We start from the raw sequence: 12450 nt of genomic DNA on the forward strand, positions 1-12450 counted from the left end.
TTTTTCTGTTTTATATTCTATCTTATTTTCTTCTAATATATGCCATTTCCATAAATTTTGTTTGCAAATTGGTTTGTTATTGTTTAGCCATGTCCGACTCTTCGTGACCCCATGGACCAGAGCACGCCGGGCACTCCTGTCTTCCACTGCCTCCCGCAGTTTGGTCAAACTCATACTGGTAGCTTCGAGAACACTGTATCTCATCCTCTGTCATCCCCTTCTCCTTGTGCCCTCAATCTTTCCCATCATCAGGGTCTTTTCCAGGGAGTCTTCCCTTCTCGTTAGGTGGCCAAAGTATTAAAGCCTCAACTTCAAGATCTGTCCTTCCAGTGAGCACTCAGGGCTGATTTCCTTAAGAATGGATAGGTTTAATCTTCTTGCAGTCCCTGGGACTCTCAAGAGTCTCCTCCAGCACCATAATTCAAAAGCATCCATTCTTCGGCAATCAGCCTTCTTTATGGTCCAGCTCTCTTTATAAAGTGGTTTATAAATCTGCAAATAAGTAGCTTGTTGTTTGGCTTTTGAGATATCTGGATATCTGTTTCAATTATAGCAAAAGGCAGCAACATAGAGGCAAAGGATGTGATGGCCCGCACTACTTCTTAACACCAAGAGTGAGTGGGAAAACAAGAGGAGATGTGTGTACAAGGGTGACCTCTGTTGTGCTGCATTTTCTAAACTCTAACCATAAACAGATTTATCTTTCAGAATTCCCCTGTCCATTAACAACCACAAGGCTCCTTTGTGGGTCAGGAAAGCAGTTTTTAATGTCTGGACAAGATACAAAGATTTATTAGAAAACAAGACCCCAAGGTGGTTGTCACCTATGGAAGCTAAGGCTCTGAAAAGACTCAATATGGAGGCCAAATGGCCGAAATATTGGGAGATACTAGAACATGATGGAGATACATGGAGATTGCAGAGTTTTGAGAAATTAAAAGATAAAGTGCGAGACTGGCTACACTATTACCAAATCAGAGAGGTCTTTAATATGGATAAGAAAATAGGTTTCCAGGTGGAAAAATCGAAATTAGAAACAGAATTGTTAGAACCTAAAACTAAGGTACTTTCAAGAATGTACAACTTGCTGTTAAAGTGGAATACTCAGGATGAAACGGTCAAATCAGCTATGATTAAGTGGGCACAAGACATTGGTCATAATATTATGTTTGCTGACTGGCAACGGTTACGGACCACCGGTGTGAAATTTACGGCATGTAATGCCTTAAAAGAAAATATTATGAAAATGATATATAGGTGGTACATGACACCAGTCAAGCTTGCAAAAGTATATCATTTGCCTGATAATAAATGTTGGAAATGCAAGGAAACTGAGGGAACATTCTTTCACCTCTGGTGGACGTGCCCAAAGGTCAAGGCTTTCTGGGAAATGATCTATAATGAACTGAAAAAGGTATTTAAGTATACCTTCCTTAAGAAACCAGAGGCCTTCCTCCTGGGCATTGTCGGCCAGATGGTGCCAAAGAAGGATAGAACTTTCTTTATGTATGCAACAATAGCAGCAAGAATACTTATCGCAAAGTACTGGAAGACACAAGATTTGCCCACCTTGGAAGAATGGCAGATGCAACTGATAGACTACATGGAACTGGCAGAAATGACTGGCAGAATCCGAGATTTGGGAGAAGAACAAACAGAAGAAGATTGGATGAAATTTAAAGATTATCTGCAAAAACATTGTACACTATTTGAATGTTAAAACGATGCAGGATATAGAGATAGGGCGGTATTAGTGACAAAGTTGAAAGGAACGTGCAAAGATGTCTTATAAGTAACAAGTAAAGAAACATGGCAAAATTAATCAATGATGGGGGATTAGAAGATAAGTGGTTAATAGTGGCAATGGTTAATCTAAAAGAAATTAAGTAACATTAAAATCAGTCAAAATAATGGAAGAGTTTGCTGAAACTAACTTGGAAATTGGAATACAGAAAAGGGAGGTGTGAGGAAGTCGGGAAAGCAAGGTACATGAAATTAAGAATTGAACTTATATATTTTTGTTTGATTTTTTGTGTTATATTGTTTATTGTCTGTTATTGAGTTGTTTTGTTTTGTTTGTTATGATAAAATCTGTTGAAACCCTAATAAAAATCTTTTTTTAAAAAAAATAGAAGTGTTTGTGGCTGCTGCCTAATCCTCTGCATTTCTTGCATGTGTGGGGTATGGCAAAATGGCCAATGAACCTTAGCCTGTCCTCTGCAGATTTCCTCTCTCTGTGTCCATAGAAGGTGGAAGAACATCTGTTGCTTTTACTATGGTTTTGAATGGGAAATTTGCTTCCTCTTTGGGGCTGAGCATGCATTGGATAAAAAAAGGTAAAGGATACAGCACCTTATTTGAAAGCACAGCAGTGGCGTATCCTCTGATGCATGGGTAAGAATGCTTCACTCGAGCCCAGACTGAAAACAGGCATAAAGGTTGAATAATTGGTTCACGGTCCCCAGAGACCAGGAGATTTGTGAGAGCTGCTGTGTGCTTTGAGCAGAGGTTAACCTTTCTCATATTCCAATCTAAATAATTTACCCTCTTCCATTTCCCCCATCATTTGGAGCCCTCTACTTATTTGTTGATTCCTCTCTCTCTCATTCACTCACTCTCTCTCTCGCCATCATCCTTATGTGAAAGATGAAATGATTGATTGATATGCCTAATGAGTGGCTAAAGAAGATGATGGTTTCTGAGTATTTCAAAACAAGCCAAGCCCTTAGAGCACTGAGGGAACATTGAAAAATCTTACCAGTTGACTATTCTTTCTGGCATCTTGTTGTGGTTTTTTTGTTGGTTTCCCTACTTCTGGGTTTTCAGAGCAGCTCTTCTGTTTAAATGCATTAACACACCCTCGAACATTTCTCTGATGAAAATAGAGGTGTCCTATTCTAAATAATGATGATGATGATGATGATACCCCACCCATCTGACTGGGTTGCCCCAGCCACTCTGGGCTTCCAGCATTTATAAAAACATAATAAAGCATTAAACATTAAAAAAAAAAAATCCTATGAAGGGCTGCCTTCAGATGGTTGTACTGTATCTTATTTTATTGGCTCAGGGGTCACATAACTCCATACCCTCCAAAATTTCTCCAATGAAAATAGAGACATCCTAAAGAAAAGCAGGACATTCTGGGATCAAATCAGAAACCGGGACAGCTTCTGTAAATCTAGGACTGTCAGAGGATCTGCATTAAAGGTGTTGCCTAAATCCTACTACGATGACTCTGAAAAACAGCCATCGTCCCCCAGTTCTGCTCTTGTAATGTGAAACTCCAGGCAATGAGGAAGAAATATTGCCTCAGTGTGAGTCCTGTTAAATGCCGTTTGCTCAGGCCATGGCTTGAAGCGAAAACAGGCATCCATTTTCCTAGCAAATGAGACTAAGTGGCAGAATTCATTAATAATTTATACGCTTAGCCCATCGATTTTGACTCTCGTCTCCAGCAGGTTGTCCCATATTGCGTGTCAGGAAGCATCAGCTTTGCCCCTTAAGGTACATGCATGCCTGTAATTTGTCTCCTGCATTGTTTCTCTAAAAAGAAAATCGTGGGGTTTTTTTTAAAAAAAAATAATTACTCAGGATAATCTACATGGCAAATAAAACAAAGCAGAGAGCAAATCCGGTGAGATGAGTTCTTTCTCTGTAACAGAAGCCATACAGAAAAAAAATGTTAATTTATTATCTCTGGGATAGCTCAGTCAGTAGATCATGAGGGCTGGGCTAAATCTCAGGGTTGCAGGTTCGAGCCCCAGATGGGCAAAAGATTCCTGCATTGCAGGGGCTGAACCAGATGACCCTCTCAGAGGTACCTAAATCACCGAGGATGTACTTTGACTATGATTATGAAGTACAAGGAAAGCAGAATTGGCAAAAGGAATTTTTCTGGGGAAGATGCAGCAAAGCAGGAAGGGGAATCCCAGCCCATTCATATACAATTCTCAGTCTCCAGTTTAAGTAATAAAATATATGGCTCATAAAGGTAAAGGGACCCCTGACCATGAGATCCAGTCGTGGCCGACTCTGAGGTTACGGAGCTCATCTCGCTTTACTGGCCGAGGGAGCCGGCGTACAGCTTCCCGGTCATGTGGCCAGCATGACTAAGCCACTTCTGGCGAACCAGAGCAGCGCACGGAAACGCTGTTTACCTTCCCGCTGGAGCGGTACCTATTTATCTATTTGCACTTTGACGTGCTTTCGAACTTCTAGGTTGGCAGGAGCAGGGACCTAGCAACGGGAGCTCACCCCATCGGGGGGATTCGAACTGCCGACCTTCTGATTGGCAAGTCCTAGGCTCTGTGGTTTAACCCACAGCGCCACCCACGTCCCTTATATGACTCATAATATCCCATTAATAGATTAAATAATACCCCCCCCCCGCAAGAAGCTGAGGTTGCAATCTAATGGACACTTACTTAGGAAACAACCCCCATTGTAGTCAGTAGCACTTACTTTAGATCTAAGCATGCTTAAATCATGCTACCATTTTAAGAACCACAGAATTGTAGAGTTGGAAGCGACCACGAGGGTCATCTAGTCCAACCCCCTGCAATGCAGGAATTTTTTGCCCAACATGGGGCTCGAATGGGGGGAGGGGGCAAGGCGCACTGGGCACCACACTGCAGAGGTGGCACTTACCGTGGGGCCTGCAGTGTTCCCAAGCCCCACATCTCGCCTGGGAGTGACGTGGTGGCTCGGGCACCGGCTGCCGCCACGCTGCCCGAAAAAGCAACATGGACCTGCAGACCACCAGAGCGCAATGCGGCTCAGGCACTGGGATTCCGGCGTGCCCTGCCCCGCCTCACCCCAGGCACCTAAGCAGCTAGCTAAGCTGCTCCCTCGAACCCACAACCCTGAAATTAAGCCACAGTCAGCACAGTGGGAATCGTTTCTGAATTAACATGTCTAAGATCAGACTGTAAGAAATTCCAAAGAAAGCCTGTCGAAATAAGCCAACAATTACGAGCTCTCGAGGGAATGGCTGGATACTTCTCTGGGGGGTTACTTAGAGTGAGTCATTATTTGGAAGAGAGCTCCCAAGGATTTGATGCCAAAGTGTTAAGAACAATCAGTTTTCGCCTGTGCAAGTGCCCTTTGCTTGTCTCTCTAATATTCCATTAATTTCCTTAAACACATATTTTAAAAAAGGAACGTTTTAATGTACTTTACACTGCTTGGCTTAAGTAGAAGTGAACTGTAAACTATCTAATTAGACTGGCCTAGGAGCAAATTATGCTACATGCAAATGCATATAATGAAGCCCCAAGTTTTCATTTTCTTTCAGTACTGTAATTAAAACCCTCTCTAAATACTGGTGGAACAGAAAGCATTTTTTTCTGCTTAAAAAATGCCCCCGGTTGCTTTTCCCTCTGAAAGGTACCAGATTTAAGAAGTCAGTGAATTTTAAATACTTCTGCAAGAGTTTAACCAAAGAACTCCAACCAGCATATCTGGCTACCAAAGGAAACAGAATGTTCACATACAGTCTTCAGTTTTGCTTCCCCATATCTAGTCTCCCTCAACTGATTTCTCAGTCAATTTTCTAATAAAATATGAAAACCAATAATTGGTCTAAAAGAATATATATCTTATCCTTCCAACGTTATAGGATAAGAAGAACCTGTACTCCTGGTGTTTTCACAAAGCAGGTTTGTTTTCAGCTGAGAATTGAATTAAACTTCTCCCCATCCCTAAAACCCAGGCATATCAATTTACATCCTTTAGATACTTTTACAGTAATACAGAAATCACTTTTCTGTGACTTCATGATATAATACAGTACTTTTTTAAAAATCAGCATAGAACAATGTGACAGGTCAGGTGGTTGAGAACTGCTTTTAAAATATTCCAGTGCCACTACTGCACTATAACATCTAATGTCTAACACCCAAGTGAACACAGGAGGGGACTATGTGCCTATTCGGAAAGTGTAAGACGGACCTGCAATAAACTGTTGTGGAGTACAGTGCTCTTGTTCAGAATGCCTGCCAGCTTTTCCAATCTCCTCCATTCAAATGTCCCCTTCTAGTTTTCTGTCTCTCTCATCAAACATAAAGAGACAGAGACAGAGAGCATTCCATGACCACTGAGCATGCTCAGTTATCATTGTGCTTTTTGCTCCCCTCCCCTAATCCCATATATATATATATATATATATATATATATATATATATGCTTTCGTAGATTTTCACGGGTACAGGAATGCAGGTTTTGGTGTCCTCGGGTGTCTTCCCGTGTAAAAGTTGGGGTGTCTAGGCGACGTTTCGACGAGGTCTCACTCGTCATCTTCAGGCTGGTGCTTTCGGCTTCTTGTTACTGGAACAGAGCGGGATCTCAATGTTTGAGTTCCTATAAATACTGTAGAGGGGGTGTGGTGTCTAGCCTCCAATGTTCTGGGCAGAGAGGAAGTTCCCAGGCTAGTGTGCCTTTTCTTCTTTTGTTCCTTAATTACTTGAGAGATACCTTGAGTGATTTCTTGAGTGATATCCTGAGTACCACTTAGGTGGGTCATTAGGTGTGGATTAGTTGCTAAAGTCTTTGTGTCTTGACCTCTTGAACTTTGTGAAGAGTTTTCCTGAGAAGATGGCTGTATTGCACTTAGTTGTGCTTTGGCTTGGCTTCGTGTATAGGGGCGAGCTGTGGTTTTGTGGCTTGTGTCAGCCAGATCTGTGTAGGGATTGCACTTTTGGAGTTTCTCAGAGTTTGCTCCCTCTTGGGCATGGATACTGCTGCATTTGCTTTGTAAGGATCCACACTCGGAGAATGAGTTTGCTCTTAAAATACAGGAAAGAGCATTTTCAAGTTTGACACTTATGTCTTTATCCATCTTCTAGAATAGATGACAGGCAGCCTCATGGATAAACAGCACACTTCTGAAACTGGAATGGAATGCACCACCCAACCCCAAGGACAAAATATCTCTCAATTTGAGGACAAAAGAGGAAAAAAGCAACCCTGAGACACAATAAAGGTTGCCAGGCATTGCATAATGATCATGGTACAATATTTTATAGTGGAACTGGGAAAATGTAATAAAAAACACATCAGATTAAATATTTAAAAGCCTGCCTCCTATCATACATTTCCTTCTGAGTGGTTTAGATCAGCAAAAACTGAAATTTCACAAACTATATCATAATTTCACAAAATTCACAATCATCCAAATATTAATTTAAAGGTGATGGTATAGCAGTGTGCATCAAAATTATTTTTTGAAAGGTGTAGAAAAGGCAGTATACTGAGGAAAGTTGCAATGAAAGTCACCTAGCTGTGAGTGCAACTAGAGGGCTACTAAACCATACTTACTGTATTTTTCACTCTATAAGACGCACCAGACCATAAGACGCACCTAGTTTTTGGAGGAGGAAAACAAGAAAAAAAAATATTCTGAATCTCAGAAGCCAGAACAGCAAGAGGGATCGCTGCGCAGTGAAAGCAGCAATCCCTCTTGCTGTTCTGGCTTCTGGGATAGCTGCGCAGCCTGCATTCGCTCCATAAGACGCACACACATTTCCCCTAACTTTTCAGGAGGAAAAAAGTGAGTCTTAAAGAGCAAAAAATACGGTATGTTGCAGTCGAGTACCCATGGATCTCTCAACACAGTGCAGCTTAATTCTAGCTATAGAATTGCACGTACTGTTAATTTCTAAAATTCGAAGTGTATCTGCTCAAGTTCACAAGTGTATCTACAAATCTGAGGCGCCAATCACAAATACACTATCAGTGCAATTCCAATCATATCTCCTCAAAAGTCAGTCCTATTTATTGCACGGAGTTTTCTCTTCGGTAAATGTGATTAGGATATCAGCCTAATTGAACTTGTTTCTGGGTACTGTAGTTTGTTAAGGGTTGATAGAAATAGTAACTCTGAGGGGTAAACTACAGTGCCCATAATTCTTGGAGTAAAAGAGTGTGCTTAAAAGTTATGGTATGTACACAACCAAAATAGAATTCCTCATAAGAATAAAACCTTGATTTCTAATATCAGATTACTAGAGAGCAAAAGGGTATAATTACTCAGCAATTTAAAAAATGTACTCTGAATGTGTTCAAAGCCACTTTTTTTACCACAATAAATAATTATCATAATCATAACAGTATTCATGTGTCTTAAAACTTTAGCAACCTTCATAGCCACAGATGTAAATCGTGACTTTCATCATTGCAAACCATACTAAACAAGAAAGGTTTAATTGCCTAGTTTATTTATATTTATATAAACCACCCCTCGTCCCATAGGATCCTAAAACAGGGAACATATAATAAAATCCATATATCAACGTAAACATTTTAAAAAATCACATTTAATCAAGCAATTCAAAACCATTCAATTTGCCAACTTCCCACAAATGCTTGTGCGCACGTGTGTCTAAAGCCATTGTTTGAACAGTGTCAGTGAGGGAGACAGCTGCATCTCCATAGGCCGGGAGTTCCACAAATGGGGGCCACAACAAGGAAGACCCTACCCCTAGCTGATTTTTTTTTTGTGGCAAGATGTTAAATAGCCTGTACACTAAAAGAAAGAAGATCTTGTTCCTTGCACCCTCAGATGAAAATAGCATCCATAGCAAGGCCTCCTCTGAAGACCAAAGTGTGTGGGCAGATTCAGATGGGCAGAAGCAGTAGCCCTCCAACTTCCAAACTGTTCAGGCCCGGAAAAAGGGGCCTGGACAACAACCACACTTTGAAAGGAATAAATCCAAAACTGGCGAAGAATGCACAGTATTGGTATGGCATGACTGCTGCATTTTGCATCAACTAAAAAGCTTCTGGGCACTTTTCAGAACCGTTTCACCACATACTGCACATACCATGACCTAAATATGAAAGTTACAGATAGGTAGCCGTGTTGGTCTGCCATAGTCAAAACAAAAAAAATTCCTTCCAGTAGCACCTTAAAGACCAACTAAGTCAGTTCTTGGTATGAGCTTTCGTGTGCATGCACACTTGTGTATCTGAAGAAGTGTGCATGCACACGAAAGCTCATACCAAGAACTGATTTAGTTGGTCTTTAAGGTGCTACTGGAAGGAATTTTTTTTGTTTTGACTAAATATGAAAGGCAAACAAGAAACCTGTAACTGCAGCAAGATCCATCTTCAGAAAAAGGCCAGTTGGTGCATTTGTTGGAATCTGGAGCAAAGCTGAGTCCAAAAAACAACTGCACCCAGTGTGTCCAACAGAAATATCTCCCAAAGTGTCTTGTCTGGATTACATCTTTCTCCAACCTCCCTTTTGCCCCATATCCCCTCTCTCACTGGCTTCAACATTAACAGTATAGATATAAGGCTCAAGCACAGGATGGGTGTCCCCGGCTTCCCCACCTAGGTGCATCCCAAGCCAAGGCGAGTTTATCCATAATCCAAACTCCCACAAACTTCCATGGGTTTATCTATTCAGGAGTCGCAGCGGCGCGCGAAAGGCGCGTTAGATCCGCTCCTGAAATAAGTGCGGATTTGGGACTACTGCTGCAGCCGCTTGCAAGTGCGGGTGAAGAAGGCAAGAGCTGGGGTGGGGGGGGGAAGGCTGGTCCCTTCGGGTGAATTATTTACTCGAGGGCAAAAGGAGGTGCGTTGTGGGGAAGAAGAGTCTGAGGGGAAAAGCGGAAAGCGAGGCCGGCAGGGGGCCTCCTCCTCCGCCTCCTCCGCAAAGAGCGTAGCCCCGCCAGGCCGCCGGGCAGGCGAAGCTGGAGCCCTTGCGAGCGTGAGGAGGAACGGCTGAGGAGAAGGAGGAGGCGCTTCAGCGGCCGTCATTTCCGCCGTGTATGTGTGTGTGTGGAGTCGGGGAGGGCAGGCGGACAAGCGGAAAGAAAGGAGGCAGGACCCGGAGGAGCCCTCGCCGCCTCCGACTTAGAGGCCGCCCGGAGCCCCCTTGCTAGAGCGAGGGGGAGAGGAGCCGAAGGCCGAGCGCTGAGGGGAAAGACCGAAGCGGCGACGCCACACTCCTTCCTTCTTCGCTTCTTGCCGGCTCCACAGAAGCCGCTCGGGATTCCCGCCCTTCTCCCTCCCTCCCTTTCTTCCCCCCGCTGGACGGACGGAGCAGCCCGCCGGCCTCCCGGCCATGGGGAACGCCGCCACCGCCAAGAAGGGCAACGAGATCGAGAGCGGTGAGTTGGAAGCGGGCGACAAAGACCGGGGGGGGGGGGAGGCAGGCCGGCTCTCCGCCGCCGCCCCGCTGCTGCTCCTCCTCTCGCCAAGGTGCACCGGGACGGGCCGTGGCAGCAGCAAGGCCCTGCGGCCTAGTCTGGCGGGCTGCGGCACTGGCGGCAACCGGTGCGGCAGGGAGGCCGGCCCGCTCGCTGTGCCCCTTCGGCGCGGGGGTTCTGGAGGAACTGCTGCAGCCACGTCCCGCTCCGGGGGCTTAGGAGTAAGCGGGTTAACCGGTCCCCTCGCAAGGCTGAGGGGCAGATGCAGAGCCCCCCTCCCCGGGGGGGTGCAGAGGAGCTCCGTGGACGCCCCCCACCCGGAGGCCGCTGCTGCTGCTGCGTGTCCCCGGCTTCCCCACCTAGGTGCATCCCTCTGCTTAGGCCGGCCTAGTCCCATTCCGGAGGAGGGCAATGAATGGGAGCGGGTGGGGTCTGCGCCTCCCGCCCCAATGGCTCTTGGTAAAACTCTTGGCCCTCGTCGTCGGAAGAAAAGCTTTCCTCTCGGCAACCTTGGGGTGAGGGGTGGGGGTCGGGGCAAAGCTCGGGTGCAAACTGTGATTTGTTTGGCGCTTGTGTGTTTTCTCCTCTTCTTTTCTCTCCGCCTCTTCCTTCCTTACCCTCTCCCCCCCCCCCCCCCACACACAACAGAAAAAAAGGCTGCTGTAGAAAACTCCCTAACCTTTCCCTCTTATAGTTTTTGTTCTCTGCTGTTGTGGAAACAGTTTATTCTGAGCTCCTCCTGCTTTGGAGAAGCAGTCTTCTGTTGCAGCATGTTAATGTGTTGTGAAACCTCACTCTACAGAAAGCGAAAGAGACCTAACGCTAGTAAAACGATTATTATTATTATTGTTATTATTTTGTCGTGCAGGATCTTGGTAAGCTGCATTTTGTTTGGGATTGAGAACATAGCATAAAAGAACACAAGCAAAGTGTTTAAGCAATTGCTGGCACTTTTCATTGGAGATTAAGGCCTTGCTAATACACTTACTTGGGAGTAAGTCCCATTGAATTCAATCAGGCTTTTGAGTACATGTGTTTAAGATTATGAGGTGGATTACTAATATGAACTCTTGTGGGTTTGAGTGTTTATTTCTATTTGCTTGTCTGCAGTAGAAATGATTTGGAGTGTTTTTGATCCTCAGCAATTTTTGAGATGGGCAACTTTTATTCATTAGCATCCTGTCTCCTTTTGTAGATAGACAAGTAATTTTACATAAAGATTGTTTTGGTTTCATAAAATACGGTTCCTCAGAATAAAGCCCTAAATGTTACTTAGTCCAGAGATGGGGAACCTATGACCCTCCAGATGTTGAACTAAAACTCCCATCAGCCCCAGTCAACATGACCAATGGCCAGGGATAATGGTAGTTGTAGTCTAACACCTGCAGGGCCACTGTTGCCCACCCTGATGTAGTCAAATAAAATAAAATCCTTTCTGTTGAATAATCAAAAGCTTAAACCAATTTAAAAAATAAGCAAATCTAGAGAGAGAGAGAGATGCATGCTTAAAAAGTAGAGTCCTGTGCATGCACCATTAAATTCAGTTGAACTAACTTCTGGTTAAGTGTGTACAGTGCTGAAGCTTTCATCATAACTTTGAGGCCTTGAGGCCTTCATTGTGTTTGATTTCAGTGGGATTTAAGTTGCCTCCACCAGAAGGTGCTTGTTCGGCTGTAACACCTTGCAAAAGTGGGGTGGGAGAAAAGTAGCTTGTTGAGTACTACTGGTCTGAGAATGCCACACTGTGTTCAGAATGGGCTGTCATGTTGATGCAGTGTAAACTGATAGTATGCATAGGAATAGTTTTCTTGTCAATTGGTGGTTTCTGGTATGCTGAATCAATGCATGCCTGACATTTGAAAAAGCCTCTGGCTTCAAACCTGTTTCCTGGGAGGAGAGACTCCCTTTGGGGCTTTAGTCTAAAACTACCTTCCCTGCCATGCTGCCTCTTCATGTGGCATCAGTGATGGTCCTGGTGAACTGTGGTGCCACAGGCCCTTAATTTTACTTTGACAGCAGGGGTAGCCAAAGTGTTGTCATTTTGTTGGACTATGACTTCCCTGACAATTGATCGTGCTGGTTGAGGCTGATGGGAATTGTTGTCCAAATACCTTTGGCGGGTACCATCTTGGCTATCCCTGCATTTGTGAATCAAGCAGTATATTCTTGCTCAACCCTCTGGGCAAAGTTCTGCTTCTGCTGAGGGTATTCTGTGTGCTGGGGGTGGGTGACATTCACTTTGCCTTCAAGTGAATGACCTGCAGCGTTGTAGTATGTTTGGGACAGCTCTAGGCTG

General features: G+C 44.2%; 1 protein-coding gene across 1 annotated transcript in view; it reads left to right on the forward strand.

Annotated features, from left to right (window-relative positions):
• The first annotated feature begins 9466 nt into the window (after positions 1–9466).
• PRKACB (protein kinase cAMP-activated catalytic subunit beta) overlaps positions 9467–12450 on the forward strand; it is a 53944-nt gene continuing 50960 nt past the window's right edge. The window contains exon 1 of the mRNA XM_083743501.1: positions 9467–10115. Within this exon, the coding sequence (XP_083599627.1) occupies positions 10070–10115 (46 nt within the window). The 5' untranslated portion in view covers positions 9467–10069. The remainder of the gene's footprint in view (positions 10116–12450) is intronic.

The sequence above is a fragment of the Podarcis gaigeae genome, assembly GCF_964106915.1.
Source record: "Podarcis gaigeae genome assembly, chromosome: 6".
Taxonomy (NCBI): domain Eukaryota; kingdom Metazoa; phylum Chordata; class Lepidosauria; order Squamata; family Lacertidae; genus Podarcis; species Podarcis gaigeae.